The sequence below is a fragment of the Haemorhous mexicanus genome, chromosome 5 (assembly GCF_027477595.1).
Source record: "Haemorhous mexicanus isolate bHaeMex1 chromosome 5, bHaeMex1.pri, whole genome shotgun sequence".
Classification (NCBI taxonomy): Eukaryota; Metazoa; Chordata; class Aves; order Passeriformes; family Fringillidae; genus Haemorhous; species Haemorhous mexicanus.
The window spans coordinates 36,942,933-36,969,070 of NC_082345.1; the positions used below are offsets into that span (position 1 = coordinate 36,942,933).

The 26,138-nt window shown below is 36.1% G+C and overlaps 1 protein-coding gene across 1 annotated transcript in view; it reads right to left on the reverse strand.

The window, feature by feature from the left end:
* The window catches only part of PTPRQ (protein tyrosine phosphatase receptor type Q), a 99,872-nt gene that overhangs the window by 20,493 nt on the left and 53,241 nt on the right, over window positions 1-26,138 (reverse strand). The window contains exons 27-35 of the mRNA XM_059847927.1: window positions 20,345-20,466; window positions 16,555-16,741; window positions 14,077-14,321; window positions 13,397-13,463; window positions 12,651-12,809; window positions 11,238-11,460; window positions 10,725-10,798; window positions 5,273-5,372; window positions 4,292-4,420 (exon numbers count right to left, since the gene is read on the reverse strand). Of these exons, the coding sequence (XP_059703910.1) occupies window positions 4,292-4,420; window positions 5,273-5,372; window positions 10,725-10,798; window positions 11,238-11,460; window positions 12,651-12,809; window positions 13,397-13,463; window positions 14,077-14,321; window positions 16,555-16,741; window positions 20,345-20,466 (1,306 nt within the window). The remainder of the gene's footprint in view (window positions 1-4,291; window positions 4,421-5,272; window positions 5,373-10,724; window positions 10,799-11,237; window positions 11,461-12,650; window positions 12,810-13,396; window positions 13,464-14,076; window positions 14,322-16,554; window positions 16,742-20,344; window positions 20,467-26,138) is intronic.

Below are 26,138 nucleotides of genomic sequence, written 5' to 3' on the forward strand. Positions count from 1 at the left end.
GCTTCTCAAGGACAGATTTTTAAAAGACAGGGATCTAAATGGCTTTATCCTTACTGTGGAAACCACTGCAAAAGTAGGGTGCAAGAAATGTTGTCTCTTAGGTAAGCACCTGGAACAGGGAAGAGTTACTTGTATCTCACCAAACCTGGTTCACACTGAAAATTTAGGGATAGAATCAATTCACAGAAAATTAGTGTCTGCTTTGAAGAGTGACTTGGCAAACCCTGTGGACCTGTTGTAAGTCAGACAAGTGATGAATGCATACAGTATATGTATATTCAGTGAGTTTAATGAAACAAAGTTTGATCCAGTTTAGATTGATGGGCTATGCATGTTTTGAACAAGGTTGTTTTTTACTGTTGTCTCACACCATCTCCACCATCATGGAATGCAATGTATGTCCCAAATATTCAAAGTTAGCATTTGGGATTCATAAAGATCTCATTTTCCACTAAATTCTGTAGGACTAAATTCCCTGCATGCCCTCTGAAACTGCATCCAGTTGATCAAATGCTTAAGGAAGACTCGTTGAGAATGAGTTTATGTGTACTAGCTAGTATTAGTAATTTTAGCCACTGAAGTCTTTCAATATTTTTAAATTATTTTTATTATTTTAAAAGACTGCTACTGGAACTGGGATTTTCCTTTAATTTTCTGGTCTTAAAAAAAAAACCAATGTTACCCACAAAAAAATTTCAAAATTGTCAAAATGGAATGCTCGGCCCTTTTAAATTTCTCTTTTCCTACTCAAACTGAGTAGGAACTACAACTTTTGTAGTGCAAAATACTTCATATTTTAAAAAAATTAGAAAAATGTGTAAAATATAATGCTTTGATTAACCTATACTGAATGTTTGCTGAGCTTCAAGCTGTTGAATTTCTGGTCTAAGAATGATGAAAAGTATTTACAGTCATATTCATACAGAACAGAATTTTTTTTTCTAATTTATTGTTTTTTCTCGTGAGATACCAGCTGCAAAAATTTTCTAAGAATATGAGCCAAGATCATAAGCTGCAATCCACCAAGTATGAGAGAATGTCTGAAGAGAAAATGGATGAGACACAGGCAAAAGGGATCTCATGGAGCAGGCTAGAGTATTTTGATTTTGTGGATGAACTCTGTCAGCTGCAAGCGTGTGCCTTTATTGATTTATAGTAGCTGAATAATATAATGTCAGAGTAGTGACAAAAAAACCTGTTTTCCAAAATACCCCCTTCAAATGAGCACTGAATGGAATGATTAGAAGTTGGAGGGAATAAATTTATGTTGTTCTCTTTTCACCCAGGATTTTCACACAAACTCTTCACTGCCCTTCAGGGTGAAGCTGGACCAGATTTCAGTTGATTTTCTGCTGCCTGAAAAATGCAAACATGCCAGTCTGGAAAAGGAATCTGCCCATCTCTGCCCTCCTCATACACTTGCCATGAACTGCAGCACAGCAAGCATTGCAAAAGCAGCTGAGACAGCTGCCTAAATGCAGCCAATGTAGGTAGTGCAGATGCAGTGATGCCCATTCCAAATGCATGGGAAATTTGTGAAGGGTAGACTGCAGTCATCAACATTAAATACTGTAACTAAACATGCTAACATGTCACTGCTTTAGCCACAAATCATGAGAATGATAGGATCAAGAACTGGGACTGTGATTGACTTCAGCATAGCTGTTCCCCAGTGGCAATAGGTACAAAAGAGCTTTTATGGTGCAACTGTGGAAGTGTAAAAACAGGAAACAAAAACATTTTAGTCATTAGGTTTTGCAGTAAGCTGCCTTGGTACATGCTGCGTGCTTCTGCCAGCTCCCTGATACAACTCCTCATTACCAGGAAGAATTAACCATATTAAAGACAGCACTAGAGACACCTAAAATGTCCCTTCTTGCCATTGACTTTACTAGAACAGAATACTACACATAGTGAAAGATTCTTAGAGACTCAAAAAAAAAAAAAATGGCCAAAATAAACTAAAGAATTTTGAACAGATAAAGCACATCCTGCCCTTCACTACTATATGTATGTTGTCTGGGAGAGCTCCTTGGGGCACATTTTCTGTCTTCCAGATGAAAAGATGTCAGGAATCCTGTCCTGAGGAGCCCTCAGCTAGTGTCTACACTTCATCAGTTGGTCATAATGTTCAGCAAAGGACCTGGGCAAGGAGTCTGCTGTAGCTTCTGTGCCACTACGGTTTGAAAAATAATAATCCAAAATTTTAACAGCTGCATCCTGTACCTTACAATGACAGAAGTAGAAAGTCTTTGCTTTTGGCCATTAAAGGACAGTTGGAAGGAGGGAAGAGGAAAATAGAGATGGAAGGACATGACAAATTGCAAACCAAAAAGTGAGACCGACTCATTAAAATAAGGATGATGTAACTAAAACTGGTGAAGCACTGTTCAGTAAAGGTCTTGCTGTGCATAAATCACATAAAGAAGTGTACGTAAGTATGGAATGTTATAGTTTTCAATTACCCTTTAGCATTTGGGACTGTAAAAATTAAAAATACACATAATTTAGACAGAAAAGTGGCAGAATGGTATCTGCAAATCTGCAAACAAAGATTTGACTGTGTGGATATGTTGCTGAGATTGTGGGGACATAGTATGAAACAGCTGCAGTGTGAGTACAAAAGGCAGTTGAGGAAAAAAACTAATTTCTCTTAAGTATATATATCCTAACTTCCAAAGGAAAGAAACAGCATGCTTCTTATGTCACATTTACACTGCCTTTGTTTCAAGGATAGGTTGTTTATATCAGGGCTATATTGCCATACTGTGTTATAATTTCCACTTAAAAATAACCCTGATTTATTTGAAAATAGTTGTGTAAAATTCAACATCAGGGACTAACAATACACTTGATTTCATGATGAAAAATACCGTTGTTTGCCATTAGAATATCTGCAAAGATTGATGTTTCATTTTGATTAGCTATATCATTTGATATAGTATAACACACAGGTTAAGAGAACAGAATGGAAAACACACCATGTTTCTTCAAAAATACAAAAACTTACTGGATGACAAAAATCTCCTTGCGTCTAAAGAAAAATGAAGAGTATCTGGAAGTAAAATCCATTAACACTTTAGTACATAAACAACATTAGTATTATCTTATTCAGCTAACAGTTTGGAAACAAGGTAATTTTGAAAATCCATTGAGATAATTTATCTGAAACACAGTTACTGCAGTGCATTGGCAATGGTTCTGCCTTCAGAGGATGCTTTGCACTGCTATTAGCAGGTACTAAATTCTGCTGTCTGAGCAAGTGCCCTGCACAGGACATACCCCAGCCCTTACGTCAATGAGTTCCAGATGATTCCCAGTATGTTTTCTCATCTGTCACCCGCAGCCGTTCTTGTGTGCTCTATTTTGAACAGGTTTGTACATGCAAACTTACTCTGTACCACACACAGACATACACAAAAACCCCAGGTCAACAGCTACAACCTTTCATCTTCCAGCTATTCCTAGTCTGCAACAGTAGGATATTTGGCTACTAGGGCAAGACTATTTTAGGCTTGTCATCTTTAAGAAGACTGCCTACCACAGTGTTTCATCTGTGAGACAGCAGGGAAAATACAAGCAGGTGAAGAATTTTCACCAAATACTTCTAACATAGTTAGAAGTGACACATATTATGACACATATTATTGATAATCACCATTATATTTATTTGTTGAGTAATATCAACATTTCTGGCAGTCAAAAAACAGTTCATTTGATAAAAATCCATGACAAGATTTCTTGTCAGGTACAAAATGTGAATTGCAGCATGCGACTTAAATAAATGCAAGTTAGGATAGCCAGTGTGCTGAGCTCCACAGAAACCCAGATGTTTTGCCAATCCCTTTTTAAAAAAAGACAAATGCTCTCAAAATGTCAATTAAACAATGACAGATTTGTTCTTGAGCTAGTTTTTCTTGAATTAGTTGTCAGAGATTTCTAGGAGTCTGGCTTTTTCAGAAAGCTTGTGTAAGTTTGCAGCCTAAACAAATAATTGGGCCATTAAAAACACTCAGAAATTCTGCATGTTTAAAATATGTAACCCTTCTTTGGCCAACAATTAAACAGTGATTTGCACTTTATTTTATCTTGTTGTAAAAAGGGTTAAGATTAAGTGATTTTCTAAAAGCTAGTGAGAAGTGTCTTGAGGATGGAGGTCATTCTTTGAAAAAGGATCTCAGTGACCTGTGTAAATAAGAACAGCACAAACACTTCCAAACAAGCAAAGGTCAGAAAGGGGTCATGGCTACAGACCCTTTGGGCTACTGTTTTGCCTAAGGAGTATGCTTACCGTGTAAATCTCTCATCCTTCAGCTCCAGGTCTGCCACTGTGATCAGCTGATCCAGTTTGAATTTCGTGTCAATAATTTCAGCATCTCGTGGGGAGTATGTGCCTCCCTCTTTTTGCTTTTGCCGAATTCTAAATGGAAAATAACAGTGAAAAATACACATGCAAATATTTAAGGACACATATGTCAATGGTTTGGTTTGACAGGCTGAAAGTGAAAAATGGTTGCCAAGAATCCTTCCTTGGCTTTTATTGTTGTCTCCCTCATAACAGTGTAATTTAGTCAAATTTATGTTGTCTAAAATTCAGAGGAAAGAATCTACATGCTGTATTCTTTTAGCTTTCCTACATAAATTCTTTGGTAATGCCTGAATAATGCAGCTGAGTAAGAAGAGAACTCATGAATGAGAAAACAAGCATCCTGTGTGCAGTACACAGCCTGCTTCTTTACATGGATATTTTGTACATTATTTGAATTAAAACTCAATTTGTGTTCCCCATGTGAGAACTCAATGTATTTAACTGCTAAATTAATTGGGAAGACAGAAAATATAATTGAGTGTATTTACTTCACACCCAGCTGTAGATAGTATTAGCCATCACAATAACTACAACCAGCTGACACTCTGATCTGTCAATAGAGAAGTGGCTCTGAAAGGTTAAGAAAGGCTACCACTCTGATTTACCCTCTGGAGAAGTTGGATTTTCTTCATCTTGTGAGGGTAACTTTCCCTTCATCTAGGGAGGTTACCCTCACTAGACTAAAATCTTTGTGAGTCTCTCCCTAAAGTTCTACATTAAAAAAAAAACCAAAAAACAAAAAACAAAAACAAAAACAAAAAACCTTAAAAAATCCCCAACCCAACCAAATACAAGACTTTTCGAAATCCCAGATTAGTTCCACTTATAGGACTGTTTCAACTCTTCTTTAAACCATTTTTGAGTGTTTTCAAACCAGCTATGGCAAGGATATATAAATCTCACCTTGCAAAAGCATATACTGCAGCCACCAGAAGAACAACTGAAAGCATACACAAAGTAACAGCAAGGACAACTTCTACAGATCTTCCTGTCAGTCCTTCACCTGCAACAGAAAGTTGAAAGCTAATATATCATAGATTCTTTGGAATTTTTAAATTTCTGACAATATGAAATTAGGGAATAATGAAAGACCCTTTCAGTCTCTGTATAACTGCACCCATTTTATGTTTGTTGAAGAGCTGTTTCAGAAAGAAAAGTATAACAAAACCAGAAACAGTTTATGTAAGGGTTCCTGAGCATTGCTGATCTATCCAACACATTATTTTAATACAGCTGTATGTGCAGGTGTCGCCTGGTGTTTTTCAGTTTTACCTGCTGAACAGTCTCTACTGCAGTAACATCAGTCTGAACACTGGCCTGAGTTCAGCTCCTGCTTCAGTCTCTGTGCAGGACTGCTCCAGCTCCTCAAGTGGAAAAGGAAGACACAACTCTAAAGCAATGAGACTTGCAGCTGCCACTCACAGACACAAAGGAGAACATACTGGTTTTAGAGGTATTTTAAGGGTGCTGAAAGAACTGAACTAGTGATGAGATCTGAACTTTCTGGATTAATCTGCCTCACTGACCATTAACTCCTGCTCCTGGTTTATATGAGAATTGGTGATATTGCTAGGAATAACCACCACTAGTAGGTCAAAAATAATCATAAATGCCTCTATGATAGAAAAGCAAAGGTGTTAGTATTCTAATCAGTCCTTCCAGGTGAGAATGAAAGCTCATTCAGAAATTGATAAACTATTTAGATTAGTAGTTTCTAGGCCTCTTTCTGAACTTCTATAATGCTAAATTTCTGGGACTCATTTAATTTCCCACCCTTCCTGTAATCCTGTACCTAGAACGAAACTCACCCTCTTTTTCTTTTAGGCAACAGTGAAAATAAGGAAAGCAAGGAAATCCTACTGCTGGTATTGTTCTCTTTTGTTGACATTCCCCTCCACTTGCTGGTCCATTGTAGAAAAACTTAGCTCCTGTTTAGCCTCAAGGAGAAGGAGAAAATGTACTGCTTCCTGCCATATGGAACTATTTCCCAGACAAGGAATGAGGTCCTCCCAAGGACACACTGGGAAACATCATAGTCTTGGCTTTGTGATTTTTGGATTTGAGAGTATATTGCAGATGATCTGGACTGATGTACACAAGAGAATGTGATTAAAATTCAAAACCATCCTGATTCATCTGAAGTCACCTTAAAACAGTGGGATAAACTTTTGTAAGAACAAAAGTGCATGGTTCTACATGTGGGCAGGAATAACCAGCTACAATACAGCATAGGAAACAGTAGGCTAGGTAGAAATTTATCAGAAGTAAGTGTGAGATTGTTGTAGACTGACAGGAGCATGAATAAGCAATATCAGCCTGTATGAAGTGACAGACAACAGAATTCAGTATAGTTTGAAAAAGACTTAAAACAATCCTTCCACTGCATTAGCAAAATTTTAGATGCAACACTGGACATTACAAGGTAGGAAAAAATTTAATATTAGTTTAAGATAATAGAATAGAAAAGCAAGTACATACAAAAATGTTTCAATGAGAAAAGGAATGAAAAAGTTCCTGCCACTCACTTTTTCAGTGTGATAGGGCAAAAGTATTATAATGTGAAAGAAGAGAAGAATATCCAAAGACACCTCTAAAAAACTTCTATTTTGCACTGAATGTTGAAGCCTATGTTGAAATGCACAATTAACATTAATCAAAAAAATTCAGATGTTATCAAAAAAAAGTTGCTGGTAGGATGCCAACCAAGAATTAAAACCCCACACTTTCTGCAACAGGGGAGGACTAAACATATTTCTGTAAGCATGTCTGTAGAGATAATCATGGGCATGGAAGAGGAGACAAAATAGAGAATATCATGATATATAATTCTGAAGTGCTGCACTCAATATCTGTTGATAAAAATTGCAATAATAAAATACTATAAGGTCAGTTTCTATGCAAAAGACAGTGTCAGGAATCCCATTGTGACTATTTCCTGTCTTATCAGCTTTATATTTAACGTAGAAAAGGTATACTTACCCAGAACTACCAGTTTCCCCACAGTGATTTACGAAACCATCAGAGTTTACAAAAAGGTTACAAACTGCCTTAGTGTATTACAAGTTTAAACAGTATTTATCACTGTACCCTAATTATCTCATGGAAAAACGCTGACCTTTCATTGTAGCATGGACAATAACTTTGCAATGAGAGTCATGGATTGTGAGGAAGAAACTCCACCTCTCCAGGTCAAGAGGAAGGTTGTGATACCCCAAATGTGATTGGGTGGGTGGGTGCCCTATTTAAATGTATCCTTTACTATAATTAAAAACATTATTGCAGCTGTATATTTCCAGGACTTCTGCTTCAGTGTTCCTCCCCAACAAAATCCCTATCATCTACAAGACCATCTGACACATCTCACAAAATGATTTCTCAAGATTTTCCATATTTTTTTTTGCTTCAAATACATAATATTAAATTGCACCAAAAGGTTAACTTGCTGATTTTCCAGATCAAAGATCTTTTATATCAGTAGATTTAGAAACCAGAGTAATGTAGGATTTTTTGAACTGTTATGAATACGTCTGCTAGAATTCAAATTAATGTTTCAGCTAATAAAATGAAAAGTGTAATGTTGGAAACCTACAGATTTCAGAGATTATTACGAAAGAAGCTAACTGATTTAAAATCAAATTGCAATTTGGATTTCAGGCAGCATAAATTTTTCCTGGAGAGCGGCTGATGTTTTGAGTGCAGTAGAAATCATTGGGTTGTAAAGATTTATAAAAGCTGATTTTTTGGCATGTTTTCTGAGTTATATTTCTAGAGCAAGCTGAAAGTTCCTATAACCAATCATGTTCTCTAAGGAAACTCTTGGGCAAGGTTCCTCATGCCATGTGTCTCAAGAGTTGCTCTGTCTTCCGGATCATTCAACTGCAGTACCTGCATCACTTGTGATATATCAATTTGGTGTTGATTTCCCAGCATTTGTAAGAAAGCATGCAAAGAGCTTTTCATTATCTATTTCATGTAAGATGGAATTACTCTGAAATTTAGAAGCTCTGAAATGTAAAAGCTAAGACCAGACAAAAGTATGATGTAGTCTGTCCTTAAAATCAGTGCTTGATGTTAAAGTTCAGCACAGAAGGCATTGGATGGGTAAGAGGAGACCCATGTCTCCTCATATTTGGGGAATTAATCCCTGTTTTGGTTTTTTCCTATTAAATTTTATTCAGCATACAAACAGATCTTCCTTATTTATCGTGAACAAAGCAGAAAAATGTCACGAATTTTCAGTTACAACACACAAGGCAATGAATTTCACTATTTGCCTGCCACTAAATATTGCAGATTTTTCTGTTAGTAAGGAGAAAATTGCCCAGAGAACTGGATGCAGTTGGACTCATTTTCAGTAAATTTGTTTTTCCTGATTGGACACACTATCTTTCACTTACTGGGAAAAATATTTGCTTCATTTGCTTAAAACTTTTCAACTCAGAACATATAAAGACAACTTTTATTTTGCACTTTCCAGAGCATTCTGGGCTGGAGAAATAGTGCCAGATCCTTTCAGAATATAAAGGTAATGAATTAGCATTTCAGGGTCTTCAGTATCAGATCATATAACAAATTCCTAAAATGGATAAGATGAATAAGGGAGCTCATATCACAGAAGATGAATGCCAAATGAAAAATATGTGCCCACTAAAATTCTTCTGGGTACTCATCCAGTTGTCTTGATATCCATTTTCAGAAAGTCAGGGCTAAGGCTAAGCTAAGTAAGTTTTTGACTTACAAATATATTAAAAGAACTTACAGATCTTATTGCAATCTGCTACAAGAGTTGTCATTTCCAGTTTTGGGGGTATATCAACTTGGCCAAGAAGGAATTATATTTGATTTCTGACCAAATAACTGCTGGCCTATTTGCTAGTGACTTTAGAACCAGATGGATTCTATTAGACAATATTAAGTTATTAATTCATATGGAGCTTTGTCTGTATCTGAAGGATGAAGGGGCTGAAGGGTCATGCCCTCAAATGACCTGCCATTAAGGTCACTGGAATATAATAATAGAATCATTTAGACTTGAAAAGATCGTAAAGTCCTACTGCTAACCCAGCACTGCTAAGGCCACCACAAATCCTGTCCCTAAGTGCCACATCTACATACCATCTTTTAAATACCTCCAGGGATGGTGACTACCACTTTCCTGGGCAGCCTGTTCAAATGCTTAGAGCTATTTCTGTGAAGAAATTTTCCCTTATATCTGATCTAAACCTCCCCTGTCACCACATTTCCTCTTGGCCTATTGGTTGTTACCTGGGAGAAGAGACTGACACCTATCTTGTCACACACTTTTTTCAGTTAGAGGGTGATAAGGTCTCTCCTGAGCTTCCCTTTCTCCATCCTGAAGGATCCCAGCTCCCTCAGCCCCTCCTCTCAGGACTTGTGCTCCAGACCCTTCCACAGCCTTGTTGCCCTTCTCTGGCCATTCTCCAGCACCTCAATGCCTTTCTTGCAGTGATGGGCTCAGAACCAGACACAGGACTCAAGGTGTGGCCTCACCAGTGCCAAGTGCAGGGACACGTTCCCTGCCCAGGTCCTGCTGGCCGCACTATTGCTGATCCAGGCCAGGATGCCATTGGCCTTCTCGGCCACCTGGGCACACGCTGGCTCGTGTTCAGCCACTGTCACCAGCATTGCCAGCTGCTTTATCCCTTGGGCAGTTTCCAGCCACTCTATCCCCAGCCTGTAGCACTGCATGGGGTGGTTGGGATCCAGATGTAGGAGCCAGTACTTGGCCTTATTGAACCTCATCCAGTTGGCCTTGGCCTACTGATCCATCCTGTCCAGACCCCTCTGCTCCTGCCAAACTTGGTGCTACCTGCAAACTGACTGAGGGTGTCCTAGATCCCCTCAAGCAGGTTATCAACAGGGACATTAAACAGGACTGGCCAAATACTGAGCCCTGGGGAATTCCAGTAGGGACCAGCTGCCCTTCAGGTGAACTCCATTTAAGCACCATTCTTTGGGCTAGGCCACCCAGACAATTTGTCATGCATCCAGTACTTGTTCTACAACCAACACAGAAGGAAAAAGCACAAAGAGAACAGCTACTGGCAGTTTGCCAGACAAGATGAACTGGCCTGGCAACATTCGTATCGGTATAATTGAATCTCTGCAAACAGACTTTGTCAAGACTGCCTCTTCAGTTAACAGTCCAGGATGACATAGAATCCCTTGACTACCTCAAAAGGACATACAAGGCAATGGATATAATTCTTCAGCCATTCTAGTTAAACTACATCCAACAAGAATAGAGATTATTGACTTCATGAAAACCACTGTATTTAAAAGAATGTAGACTTTAGAAATAGAGAAATACTTTAGCAAATCACAGTCTTCTTACCCAATGTTTTGACAGGGTCAGAATAGTCAGAATCTGTAAACTGCCCTTTAATGTTAGTTGCTCTGAACTTAAATCTGTGAAAGAAAACCAGGAGAAGCAATGAAATAAAGTTGATGTGCATTTGCTTAAATAAAGTTTCACTCACAAATGAAAAGAATATATTTAAGTTTAGTATAACATAATTTTAAATCATTATTCACCTGCAAGAATGACATTATGACAGAAAGCAAAAAGTGTGTCAAAATCTTAAATGTATAAAAAAACCCAGTGTGAATTACTTATCGTAAATTTGGATTTATTTAATTTAGGAACTCTATAAGCATCTTTTTCTGCTTGAAAATTTTGTAAAAAATTGTCTCTCATATCTACTCTCAGGTAAAAAATTAAAATTAGATACATTTGATGATCAGTTTTCCTCCTTTTCTAATTTAGCTATATATTTTGAGTGTTTGCATAAATCTATATTGCACTTAAATCTTTCTCTTGGACAAACATGAAGACAAATGTACTTACAGGTACTGCCTTCTTGGTTTCAGTGGGCCATTACATATTTTGTCTTGACTGCCTGGTATCAGACATGTAGTATCAGCACCTATGACATATATCTCTTCTTTCCCACTCAGATCTTCTTTTCCTTCTATGCATGGTGGGTTTGGAAAGCCTTCATTTGTAAAATATGGCCTTGGTCTGTTGAAGTAGGCATCATACCACTTGGTAACATTCCCATCATGTTGAGCTATTGTCAAGAAAATAAATAATAGATATAATTTATATTCTAACCAGGCTCCAATTAAAGAAGTTACATAGGAAATTATTTTTTAAGAGCTTAGCATGCTCTTGGTGCAATTTACACAAATAAGCCTATAACTGAATTTCCACTTAATCCCAAATTTCCTTACTATCCACACTATCCATGTTTTGTTAACTCTGAGAAGAAAACTAAATCACATCTAGAAAATTTGAGGGGCAAATTTCACACAGCAGTTATGCCTGTAGGGTAAATTACTTGTGCAAGACACTTGACTTTGAAACTGAGCATGGCCAGCTAGCTAGCAAAGGATTATTTCATAATTAAATTACTAGTTTTGCATATGTGGATAGTACCCAGAAGCTAATGAGAATCTTCACAATGTTGCTTAGTAGGGTATTTGTTTATCTTTCAGTTCAAGAGAATCTTCACTGCAATAGATATGAACCAAATGGCATTAGGATTAGTGCTAAAATTCAAAATTGAGAAGAAGGTGAGACACTTATGATGCGTTCACTTATTGTGCATCCTTTACTTCTATACTTTGAAATCAAGTAAAAAAAGGTATTTAAATACCTTGGAGTCTTCCTTCTTAGGTAAAGTAAGCCTGACCATGAGCTGTCCTATCATAAAACTCCCACTCACATTGGTAAGCAGTTACTCAAAAGGTTTCACAGCACTTCACATGAGTAAATGTTCATCAGCCCATACAAGGGAATAAACATTCTTACCCACAGTGTGCAGAGGGGTTTATATAACTCTCTGCCCCCGTAATGAAATAGAAATATCAACTGTACATGGCTGCATTATTTTACAGGCAAAACTAATAGAACAGAAGAATAACTTCACCAAACCCCAAAAGTCTCTTATTTATTTATACTCACAAATGTGAAATGTTGGGGTGGTTTTCAAAGAAACAGAAAAGAACTATAGTGATAAAATTAGAGACTGAATAATATTGGTGGTTTCAAAGAGTATGGAAAACACTACACTGGAAAGCATTCCCAGAATCCAATACCCAGCCCACAGGTATTGTATGCCCTTTGTGCTGTTGCCACAGCAGAAGTGATTTTGTTGTCTGTCCTCTAAAATGAAATTACTGAAATCCAAGAACCAAATTAAAAAGACAAACAGCCTGAACCTTAAAACAGTTTTCAAGGGAATTTAGTAAACTCTACCTCCAGCTTCCACAACAAGAACTTGTATCTTCTTGATAGGTCCATGATCATCACTGTAGTAACATATTGGCATTCTGATTGTAATTGTTGTAGCTGTGACAAGTAATGCTCCATTGGTATCATAAACTGGTGCTGGTTTCTTTTTTGGCCTTGGTGGTTCTGTTTTTAAGAAAAGATACACCACAGAGTTCTGTTTTACAATATTTTCACTGGAGGTACATTGGTCAGGCACACAGCTGAGTTATGCAAAAAAAAAAAATCTCCAGCATATGTTCAGGGACAATTTAATGTTCCACTTACTGTCTTAAGCCTCTAAAAACTATATTCTGATAAATGCCTATGTATATAATGTTCAATTAAAAAAAAAAATATAAAAAAGAGTGAGGTTTAGTTTTTCAATTAATATCAATCAATGACTTTGTTTATTTTGACAACTGTGATACTGCATACTTAGCTATTCCTATGTCATATTCCAAACTTTTTGCTGATGATGACTAAAATATTGAACTTTGTATGATTATTTCAGTCATTCTGCAAGTGCTTGACAGTATGATTCTGATACAAATAGCAAATGATCAGCAAAACTGAACACTACAATTCTAGGGGATCAATTTTAAATTCCTGTTCCTACATTTTGCAGCCCCTAAATAATAGCTCAAGGTACACAGCTGTGTAATCACAGGTGGAACAGCAATTTCTTCAGAATTTATAGAGATTTCAGATACAGCATACTTTATGGGACATACCTTTGATATCCATGGTTATTTTCAATTGAATTTTTGGCCCTGCACCGGCACCATTAATTGCATACACCTTAAAAAAACCAAACATTTGTTTCAATGAGTATTGTAATAGCTTCATATTGGCTAATTCTGGATATATCTGTAGCAACAATAAATGCTGAAACACTCCTTTTGTCATTCCCACCAGGCTAGAACTTATTTTATATTGCTTTGAAATCCTAAGTGTGGTAACACTTCATTGTTTATGAAGCTCTTAAAAAAGGAGTAAGCAAGTTCACTTAACGAATGATCTTTCCTCCTCCCATGTGCCAGTCTCTGACTGTTTGAAAGTACTTCATGCACTTACTTCCAGCAAGCTCCCCTCGCAGAACTGGACCTTTCATGTCCAGGGAGCAATGCCAGTACTGGAATTAAGAGAGAGAAATTTAGTCTTGTGCTTGTGACTCTGTGTCTAGCTACATGAGCTGGTCATCCAGACTAGTGATGCATCCTGCTCCCACTCACTCTATCTTGTTCATTGCTCCCCTTGTTCCTCAGACTTCCCTCTCTTTGCAGCCCAGCTAACATTCTTGGCATGAAAATGTCATATTCAGCCAAAGTTTCAAACTATACTCACACTTATATCAAAGAAAAATAAATACTCCCCCTCCACCCCCCCACTCAAAAAATGTATTATTTCTTACGCTGACATTGTAGGTATGTCCTCCTTTTAGTCCTTCTATCATGGCAGTGACTGACTGATCTTTTTTTTCAATGACACTAAGGTTGTGGATCTGGATGGCAGCAGGGTCATCTTCATTGTAAACCATAGCTTGATACACTTGAATATTTCCATTTGGTTCAGATGGTGGCACAAATGTTACTTGGAATTTTGTTACTTCATCTGGTATCTTCTGAAAAGTTATGTTGTTAGGTGGGTCTTCAGGCACTGAAATAAATATTTCAATGACCCACTTAATCAGTTTACTACTATCATTATTAGAGTAAAACCTGAAAAATTAAAATTATATTTTTTGTATATCAGTATTATTTCATTGATATTTTCTGGGTTGTATTAAAGTTCTCAAATACTTATTGCATATGAAAATTTCATAAACACAATAAAAAGTCAAATATCTACTGCAATCCTTTTTTTAATGATGGCACTGAATGTAGTTGTTACTGAGAAAATTTTTTTCTGATTTTCTGTTTAAAAAGTCTGAAAGCATCATTACACCTTGAAACACATCTGGGGTTGACAAATCCCTGCACAAGTTGAGAAGCAAGAAGCAAGAGTCAGTGAGTATTCCTTTCTGAAAACAGCAGAGTATTCCTCTGCTTAACAGCAAGCTGCCTCCCAACATATAAACAAGCCACTGTGCTCCTAAGAGTCTCTGCTTATCACAATTAAATCTTTAGGAAAAAATTCCCACTAACTAATGCCAGACACAAGCACAACGTGCATTTTTCCTGGAGTCAGTGTCTTGTCAAATGCTTATTCCAGTAGTTTATTCTTAAGACAGCAAAGGTATAAATCATTCTCCCAATGTCCCTATCTGAAGGGAAAGGCTGTAACATTCTTTCCAGGCAGCTAAATATTTATTGCTCTACCTGAGCAGACAAGCATGTGGCATGACCTTTAAATAGTGAAATCAAGCGGTGGAAGGTAAACACATTCCCTCAGCCAGGGATTTAGATGCAGTTGTCCTATTTCCCAGGATTTTTATATCAGCCAACAAATGTTACTGAGGCTTCTGTGGAGTAAGTCTAAGTCTCTGTCAATTGGTCCTAACTAAGCTGTATGCTAAACTGTACAAACCAGATGAAATCAGATGTAAAAAAATAAACCTGTTCCTCTCTAAAGTTAGACACTTCCTAATGTATCACATATTGATATAAGGAAAAGAGTGACCAGGAAGGGTATCACAGGATGCTGTCTGTCTCAGAACAGACCCAGCTACCACATAGCCCCATCTTTTTCCACAGCAAAAGAGCATATAATCTTCCAGGCACAGAAACAGGTAATGAAATCCCTAGAATTTATCTTATTTAAACATTGGAGATATCTATCTATATATCCACATATACATATTGTATTATATCAATAAGTACCTTGGATTTTCATACATCAAAGGAAAGATAAATGATAAATAAATAATGATAAATAGAGATAAATAATGATAAATAAAGTCGCTGTGTAGTACATTTAAATCTGGCATTAACCTGAGCATGCAACTAAAAAGTTGTTCTGCAGCAGACCCATTAGAGATGAGGTAATTATTCTTTATATACAGATGATATACAGAATGAAACAGAACTTCAATACCTCTTAGGAAAATTTTTAGTGTTTTGCTTGTTTGGTGGTTTAAACAATGGAAAACAATTAAAAACCAGCAAAGAGAGTAGACAGAACATAACCATGATCTATGTATGTAAAGTTAGGACTAAATTTTCCCCATGTACATATTTATATTTTTGTACTATCTATAGTTTTCTAAGCAAATGCAAATGCTACCTACTTTTCTTTAACATCTCATCTCTCAGTTTTATTTCTCTGACTAACTTAACAGCATAATGTACTTTTGTCACCTTAATATCTAGCTCATTCTCCAGATTGTTTAGAATCTGTGGAACACCTAACTCAAGCAGAGTTTCTTATGGGCCTTCACTAGCAACTTCCTTCCACAGAGAATACACAGATAATGTCCTCAAGTCTGCACTTATAAATGGTAGGATTCACTTCACCTACTTTTTTATGTTTAAATTTTGCACCAAAACCAAGGATGTTGTATGAAGTTTTCAGTAGTGCCTTAACAGGTACCTCCCCAAAGGAGTCATCCCTGCCCAAAACAGGTATCTCATATATGCATGCTAATATATAGATAGAACCTCTCTCTTCATTAGCCATAGAAGTAATCTAGTTGGCTGTGTTCCACACAGACAAATTTTACATGGAGCAAGATAGGATCCCAGTGTAACTGAAGGTAAATCTTAGTATTTATAACCATCCTTCTTTTGCATTTATAACCATCTTTCTTTTTCTTTTTAAATATTAAAGAAAAAATATTGTGAGGACAAACCTGTATTAAAAGCCCACCTTGTGTTCAAAGTCCTCGTATATTTATCAAATTAAAGAAAAATTGTGACTTTTGATCTGCATAAAGTAGAAAAAAGTTACAAACCTGCTTCAAAAGTGGAGACAATTATAGGGGAACTAGGCTTTCCTTCTAGGAGTGCAGCATTAACATCCCCTGTAAAGGCAATGATCACTACAGAATACCTCGTAAATGCTTTTAAATCAGAAATTTCTAAGATTTTATCCTCCTCATTTGTCTTCAAAAACTGAGCTTTATAGTTGTCATTATCCACCTGTAAAAAAGCAGTAAAATAAAATAAAATAAGTTGTTACAAGGTTTGAAACAGCAAAAGCAGGAAATTATTATTTGAATATCTTTTTTAAATTTTATTCTTTCGCCTCCCTAACTATTTATATACAAGGGTTCACAAGGAGTCTCTGGGTACCAAGTGTACAAAGCTGTGCTGGGGACTACGCTCCCATCTAACCCATGTGCTGCCTTTCTGGCACTTCATGTAGTTTGTGGTTAAGGGAATGAGCTCTTGGGTTGGTGCTGGCTCACACCAAGCAAACATGAACAAATTTGGAGACACTGGGCCAGGGTAATTATGGTGACCTGAAACAGGCATTAGACTAGGCAAAGACCCAGAAGATGAGCATCTATGTGTCAGACTGTTTGGAATACATTTAGAAAGTTGGACAGCAATATATAATGTTGATACAACAGCAGAAAGTGCAATTCTTCTTTGGATATATTAATAGAAGCTCTTTTTTATGAGAGAGCTGGGATTAATTCTCCCAGCAGGAAACCTAGAAAGCTTTAAAGTTTATTCTAAAAATGGTGGACTATAGGAGACCTAGTAATAACTTTAAAATATAAAATAGGATGTTAGTAAATTGAAGATACCCCACTGTTTACAGTGTTCACAAAAATACAAATAAAAATTTTACTTACACTAAAAGCAACTAGATTTAAAATCTATAATCTGCATTGATATACCTAAAAATGTAAGTAAAACCATGACTATCAATTTAGTTATAAGCTAAAATAATATATTGAGGGTTACTGACAATTTTCAGCACTGGATGTTATATGAAAAAGACATTGAATAATTTTTGAGGAATACTTTAGGTACACTTGTTTCTGTGTTAGAGCAGGCTACAGGTTGAATTGCATTGTGAATAACTCTCATCTTTACAGCTCAAATATCCTGTAGGTCCCTAAAAAAATCTCCTGTGTTGGACTTTATATTCAATTAATCACTTCTAATGGTATCTTCAAAAACAAGAAAAAGGAAAAAAATGAACACTTTTCTAGTGTTTCATCAAGTATCAATTGCAAAACTGTATTTATGTATATTCCCACTGCTTCAGTTAATAATGTTTTTATTATTGTTTCTTCAGTGTGTAATTTGAAAAGAGAATTAGGTAGCTGTACAGTAGTTTTCCCACTGAACAAAAACTGTATTAAATGCAGCTGATAAAACATTAGAACAGCTCAAGCATACCATTTATTTGACAGATAGGCATATATCCCCACTGAGAGTTAACCTGAACTAAACTTTCTGATGAATTACACAGGCGTTCATTTCCTGGGATGGCCATCAAGAGCTGAAACATTTTCTTCTTTCTGGCTATCAAGAATCTGGCATATAAATATTTATCCAACAGCTAAAGTACAGTCACAGCACTACATCATTAATTGTATTTCTATCTCCATGAAGTTTAATGGTTAAGTTCCATTTTCCTTACCTATTTCAAACAATATTTTATTCAGAAGTACTTATTCAGAATTATAGTATGACAAACTGAAACATGACTAGGAGGAAAAATAATGGAGCAGTTTTCAGCTTTTCTGATCCTTAAAGCTGCAAAGGCACATCCTAGTAATTCAAGCAGAATCCCAATACATTCAGTTATGAATACTAATTATTAACTTTTAGTATATAACAGAGGAGAAATCGGAATTATTCTGTTCTATGATGCCATTTTTATAAATATTTAAAGATACTCAGCTGAGAATAAGAATGAGTAAAATTACACATACTGGAAGTTTGCGGAATTTGGAGTCTTCATAAAACTTTCCCTATGGAAGAATAAAATATATACTAAAAATTTCACTGAAAAAGATTGGGACAGCTTTACTGGTCTTTAGGAAGGAAGAGGTTTGTCTACTAAATTTTCAGAACTGGCACCTGTAGTGCCATTCATTAGACAGAAAACATCTAAATACAGGGAATGCATAAACATGAACCTGGTTATCTGAAATATACTTTGAAAAACCCCAAACAATTCACTTCGTATAAACTGATCCTCCAAACTGAAGACTTAAAACAGTTTTTTAAGTTCCTTTCAAATGCTGGCAAGTTCACATGGAGCATTCCATAGATCATCTTCCTTCAGGAATTTTATTATAACTTATATTGATAAGGTATTTATAATATTTTTAGAATGTAGATTGAGATGATATCATTGATAGCTTTGGAATTATCAGACATAGAGGAAATTGTTTCAGTGCAAATTGATGAAATATTAAATACCAAAAAAATCAAGCTTTGAAAACTGAATTTTTAAATTTTATAAAAACCATGAAATGCTTTCCTGCTGATTTTCCACTAAAATGCTGTTTAGTCAAAAATTACAGGAATTTTTTATGAGGAAGAAGTCTTCTATAACTTTATTAGAGAGGAAATAAAACTTGCTATGTAGTTTTTAGTGACCAACCCCTTGGGCCAAGCGATCACCCCTGTAAGTCCTCCCCTTGTCATACTTCCTTCATCCTGCCATTCCATTGCTGCAGTAAGCCCATTCAGAACTGAGCAGATTTCTCTCTACATATTATAAAATGAACTTAGAGGAAGAGAAAATTACAGGACTACACATTACTCTGTCTTGTAACTTTTCTGAGTAGCTCAAAAATATTTGGTGTTTTTTTACTGATCTCCTTAGACATTTTGATTGCAGAAATATCTCAGCATTAATATATTAGCAGATCAGTAATTCTTATGAGAGGTTCAGAAATATTAAATATATACACATAGTCTTACTCTCTTCTCAGAAAACTTAAAGGCCTTAAATAGTTTGAAGTAGACTTTAATTTTTTTTCCTACTATCTAACAGAATGATTCAAAATTTTTGAAACTGTAAACAGCAACTTTTCCTAGGTAACATCTGGTAAGCTACTTCCTATTTTCACTTACAGCCCTGTCTGTATAATTCCTGGCAGAACATGGAACCTATATCCTACTTCTTGTGGGCTTGAACTTAGAAAGATGCCTATCTTGCCACAGGGCAGGAAATGGGATTTATTCGTGGTGGGTTTTGTAAGTGCAGTAGAGGATGAAAAGAGAAAAGCCACCAGAGTTATTCTCTTATGTCAGCTTTTTTTGGTTATAAAGATCAAGGAGAAAGAAGTGTTATTACTGTGCTACCAAAATCGACCTAATCTGATGGACAGAGCACCAAGTGCAAAGTGGGAAATCTAGCTTGACTTTAAAGCTTGCCCTCTGGTGCTGTGTAACTTTGTACAAGTCATTTCCTTTTGCTAGGCTCTCCACTTTGGTTTGTAAAATCGCTGTGATGAACCTCTCCTTCCTTTGAAGAAGAAAAAGCAGTTATGGTTAAAAAGAGGTCCACTTCCACAAAGCTCAACTACTGTTCTCCTCTACATTTATAGGTACACTTTTTTCCCTCCTTATTTTAAATATGAGCCAATTAATTTATCTCCCATCGATAAATGAATAAATGTACAATTAATTCTTATGTGGAATTTCTGTGGAAATAGACACAATTATAAGGTTTTCAACCCACTTATGTCTGTCCTGCAACTTCTGTTGCTGTGGTATTGGTATCCCCAACCATCTGTATCATCACTGAGTAAAATGGGATTGCCTTACTGAGGTAACATCTATGAGGTAGCTCGTTGGTCCTGTAATGATGGCAGGTTCATTCCAGCTGACATTAATACTGTGAGGAGATGTAGCTAAAACAGTCACATTTTCTGGAGGACCATCTGGAGCTGTAGGAAAAAAAAGTGTATGTGAATTGTGGCCAATGAAGTGAACAAAAAATAACCCAGTATAATTTTAATGGCCAGTAGAGGTTTAAAAATAAAACTTTATCTCTCAATTAAGATTGCACACTGCTTAAATAACTATAATTTTTCTCTTTTTTTCATATGTAAGTCACACCATGTGATTAGAAATACATCTTTCATTATAACCACTACAATTTTTCTAGAGTATGGACTGCCTATGACTTCATTTTAAATTGAGATTATAGGGTTATTTAATTACAAGTTCTTTATTGCACATGACACAAGTAAAATATATGCAAATACTTATACAATAGACAAGTATAATATATTTGTTTATGTCAAATGAATCATTCCAAGAAAAAGAAATTGTGAAAAGACATCAACTTCTGCATGCTAGAAAAAATTTCCTGTAGTATCAGAAAGTAGAAGTAGAAATAATTTTATGCATTTCCTTTTGATTTATTCTCAGCATGTTGAGAAAATACAGAAAACCCAAACAAAAGAAGTGGTAAGAATTGCAAGAGGACAAGAATGCTCACATTAAGAAATGAGATTTCCCTAAAATTTCCATTTGTTGAGGTGATATGTGAATTAACTTAGTTATTTCTTATTAATGATCAAGAAATTAATGAAATCATAATAACAACTCAGCAATTCTCAGCAAATGGTATTATCTTTTCATAATAACCATTGAAATCTCAGGAAAATGAAATTTGGAATAGAATGACCACAGATTTGTAGATAATCACAGAACTTGGCTCCAGGATGCCTTGCTTTTAAAGGATGCACTACAAAAAAAAGACAACTGTGGAAAGTATCACTGAGCAGCATGTTAAAAAACAAAAATATATTTCTACATATTTCCAGAACCTGACTTCATGGTGTCTTCTTTTCAATCTACCACAAAAATATCCATATCAGTACACAGTATATTATGAAAAATTACTAAAGCAATCATGCCTGTGATAATCAGAAGATGCAGTTTCTTTTCTCAAACAAGATTAACACATGAATATACAGTTTGCCACTATTAATCATTAGGTAAGAGGGCTAAATGAGTAGAAAAATTGGAGGGTGTACAAGGCTACTTAGTTCTTCAGGAAGAACATAGGAAGGACATAGGAAAAGGAAAAGAATGTGGAAAGAAGTATGTAGCTGTTGTAGTTATGTGTGAAAGATTAATGAGGAAAATAATACAATTTTGCACTATGGAGGTGAAAATCTGGCACCATCATTGCAGAATAAAAGAGAAATATTTGGGATTAGGTAAGGTGCTAAAATGAGTTTAGGATGTTGGATACAGGAATTAGATTCCTGTGCTGGGATTAGCAGGAATATACAAGACTTTATAGGCAGGATCAAATTCAACCATTGGAAGCAGTCCCCAAAAATACTGAAGAGCATGGGACAACTGAATGGAATGTAACTGAATGAACTGTGAGTGCACATGAGGGGTGGTAAAAGAGGAGAGTGCTCAGAGAAGTCTGGCTGGCAAGCGGGGAGCTGCAAAAGATAAAACAAAATACAAGGGCAAGCATTGTTCCTGAAAATTAGAATAAGCACAAATTTTATTTTTCAGGTAATGCATGTCAGGCTTGTTACCAAACAGCCTTTCAGTGTAAACAGTGCTTCCAGTAACTATGACAATGTTATTTATCAGTTTTAATGCAAAAGGAAATTTCTGAAAAACAGTATAAAATTATATATATATATATATATATATATATATATATATATATATATATATATATATCTATCTTCTTGAGCCTTAGTTTTGAAACCAACCCAATTTCCAAGGACAATTTTTCATTGTATTTTTATAGAACTAATGGACTCTGCAGTTATGCATTAGATGGTGTGAAACAATTTTAAAGCATAATCTCATCTACAAATTATACAGTCTGAAGTTACTTATATGGTTAATTTCCATATGCAGTTTATACTTGATGTATTTGTAAATATTTGCAAGAAAATTCTGATTGAGTATGCTATATTTAAGTTACTTGTTTAATGTATGTCTAAATATTAATACGTGGTTTATTTTCATTTTGCAAAGTAAAATATCAGACATTAACCAAATCATACTGAAATGTAGGAATATTTTCTGAAATTACATGTATAACTGGGGAGATAATCAGAAAATGAAGAGTATCTGACATGTACCATGTCTTACAAAAAACATCTTTTTAAAATCTGTGTTGATTCAGTGGATAACTGCCGCATTCTGATTTAGGTTTGTTTGTGAAATGAATCTGGTCAGTATGAAGCCATGATATCACTACCCCCTTTCTCTTATAAATCACAGCAATTTACTCTGGAGAAATGACCTAGTCTTATTCTCTCATTCCCCCATAATCCAATCACTTCCTCTCATAAGCACTTTTCTCCTGGTTTTCACAATAATGCATTTTCTGTAACTAATAACCGTCATTTCCTGATTATCATGCTTCTATCCTTGCACAGGAATGTGGGTCTTATGGAGGTCAGGGTCATCTTTCCCATCCATCTGTGTCCTAATGCTAAGGCAGCAGTTGAGTGTGTTAGTTTGAAGATAAGTCTGGATAGCCCATCATTTAGCATAATCTTCAAAAATAAGACCGAATGCTCCAGTTTTCTAACAGAAATTAATGCTTTCCAGTTTGGTTAAGATCAGCTCCTTCTTTCCCTTTTCTGGCAAAAATAAAGTGTGTGCTTTGGTTATTTAATTTTTAATCATCTAGGGTTTTTTTATGTAATTTTAAACAGTTATAACTTATATTAGCCCATAATTATTTTCAAATGTTTGCTTTTGAGAAAATGTAACAAACCAGGAGAAACATGTTCTCCCAGGCAAAGCTTTCCAGAAGAAAGAACACATAACAAGACGTGAAATCTCATTACTTTTCATCACACAGAAACATTTCTTTAATAGTACCAAGCAACTGGGTATCAGCAGGGATTGGGAAAGGAGGCGCTGAAAAGAGAAGCATAACCCTCTTCTCCATGTATGTCCTGGCCTTCATGGGACATTCAAACATCTGGGATTTTCCTTTGTACCTCGGTGTATCCTGGCATTAGGGGACTTGGCAGTTTACCAAAAAGCATTGCATTGTGTAACTATGAGATCCACAATGAGGTCAGTGATCTCACTTGTCATTCATTTTCCATCTTACACTGACCCTCCATAATTATTTTTCTCTCAGAAAACCGAAGTTCAGCCAATCTTATTCTCCTCATAAATGTAATAGTGAAACTTCGGGTAAGTGTAGGTGTGAGGGAACAAAATTTCCATAGCTATGGAAAACATTTCTTGCCCTTTCTCTTACTGTGACACAACACTGTGATCTTCTGTGCTGGTAGCTATATAAATCTAAGTTGTGATGGAAATATTTAATCTTGTAGAATAGACTTGGCTCTTGGGTGATCAATCAGCTAAGTAATAATGGTGCCATCACACTACTTTATGAGACAGTAAGACAGTTCCTGTGAGGATAATCTGCAAGACAGAAGGCTGAATAGTTTATGTGTGATGTGAGAACTGGGCTGCACTAACAATCCATAATAGTTTCACAGAGTAACTCTATAACCACTCTCAGTAGAGAACACTGCCATTAATTTTTGTTTGAAACGTGCAAATAACTTAAAGAATCTTGAAAATAATTCCTATAGCCTTACATTTGTCTTCATAATGAACAACTGAAATAAACAACTAAGATCCTCACCTTTTTCACTGGATAGTCAGAATTACAAGGTATTTCTGCTTTAGCACAACAATCAAATCCTCAGAACTTATAAAAAACATTTAGGAGTTTTTTTTATGCAATTTTTGCTGCTCTTGAGGTTTCTTCTCTTTACATTCTGGGAAATGAGTCTAACAGTTTTCACCTCATATGCTCCTCCTGAATATGATAATGAATAACCTCCTGAATACAATACTTGAATATTTTCTTTAGGCTTGAGAGAAACACAAATTTCTGAAAACCCAATGAATTATGAAGAAAAAATCCTTTAACTATTATTTCACAACAAAGGCAACTTTACCTTTGGTGGAAACAATGTCTTACAGAGGCACTTCTTGAAAATCAAATGAAACAGTGCCTAACTTCTGCCCTCAAATGTGCAAACAAAACTCCCATTGATTTTATGGGCTAAGTACTCAGGGTATTTTACATAGCAGCTAAGCACTCTTAAGCCCTAACAGACCATGTACATTGGCTGTGTATCAGCAGGCTAATCCAGAGGATGCTTGGCCCTGTTCATGAGGGAAAGGAGAGGGAGATCAACACCTGTTTGCTGCATACACGTTACAAGGCTGCCCAGAGTGCCAAATCTGTTTGTGCACTCTGAATTGCTCTTTCCTGATATTGGCTGTGTCTTTTGCAATAGAAAGAGCAGAACTGAGGGGATTTTTAACAGCAATTTTAATGACTAGGCTTTGAAAAGTTTAAGGTACCTAGAAACCTGCCCTTGCTAAAGATAAGCCAGCACTCATGGAGGTTCCCAGCACTGCTGAAGCAAGACAAAGCTGCCAGCTGGCTACCCAGATGTGTCATGTCACCTTTGTCTTTTTTCCCCTCCTCAGCTGATTGCCATTACTCCAGAAAAAACCAGTGCCTAGACATGACATTTGGGTGCCCATGCTGCCTTGGCTCCAAAGCAGTGTGTTTTATAGGCAGCTTATCTCCTGATGTGTCACCAGTCTAACTCACAGGAAATTCATTGCTGCCTACTTCCATCACCACAGATACAGGTCAGCAGCCCCAGACACTGGGCTGGAAGAAGTGGTGGAACTTTTATTCCTTCTACCCCACCACTTGTAAACTATCTAATAGAACACACAGAGGACCTACTGCTGAGAATGGCACTGAATTGGCATGGAAAGGGCTCGTGCAGTCTTTTGAGATGTTTATACTTTTAACTACCATCTTCTCAGTAGGACTGCATAGGAAACTAGCTCTCTCTTAAACCAAATCATCCCTCTCTGAAGAGGAAATCATAAAAATCATCCTAACTTTATGCAATTATATGTGTTTTCATTATCTGCTTCCCCTTCCAGTTTAAATCCCTAACTTTTTTTTAACTCAACAACAATTTTTTTTAAAGTATTTGCATAAGTCAGCAGCTGAGTTCTATCATTTTAATAGTAAGCAATCTCTCCAGAGCTGCTGGCTCAAGTGTTGCTCAAGTTGTGGAGAACTTCTGTTATCTATTTTCTGCTCCATTTGGATTTGTTGGGTTTTTTCTTCCCCTTAATTTAAAATGTTGCACTGATTTACAGGCAGAGCTTCCCCATGAATCACTGGACAAAGAAAGTAAGTGCACGTGAGAATGACTCTGCAGCTGATTCCAGCACTTCTCAATCCAAAGGACTACTTCTGAGCTTTATAAAAAATCAGGCTGTTATGATGTTTACTATCACAGTGTCCACACATCACATGATTATAAAAACCTGAGTGGGACAAGGTAAATATCCAGACCACTGAGTAGTCCTTGGTACACAGCTCTTTAAGTACCTGGTAGCATTATTATTATTATTATTATTATTATTATTATTATTATTATTATTATTATTATTATTATTACTTTGAAAAGGGAAATGGCTAAAAGAGCTGTGATTAAGTCTGGCAATGCATGGTGGTTCTCAGTTGTTCTACAGAGGCCAGATCTCAGAATAT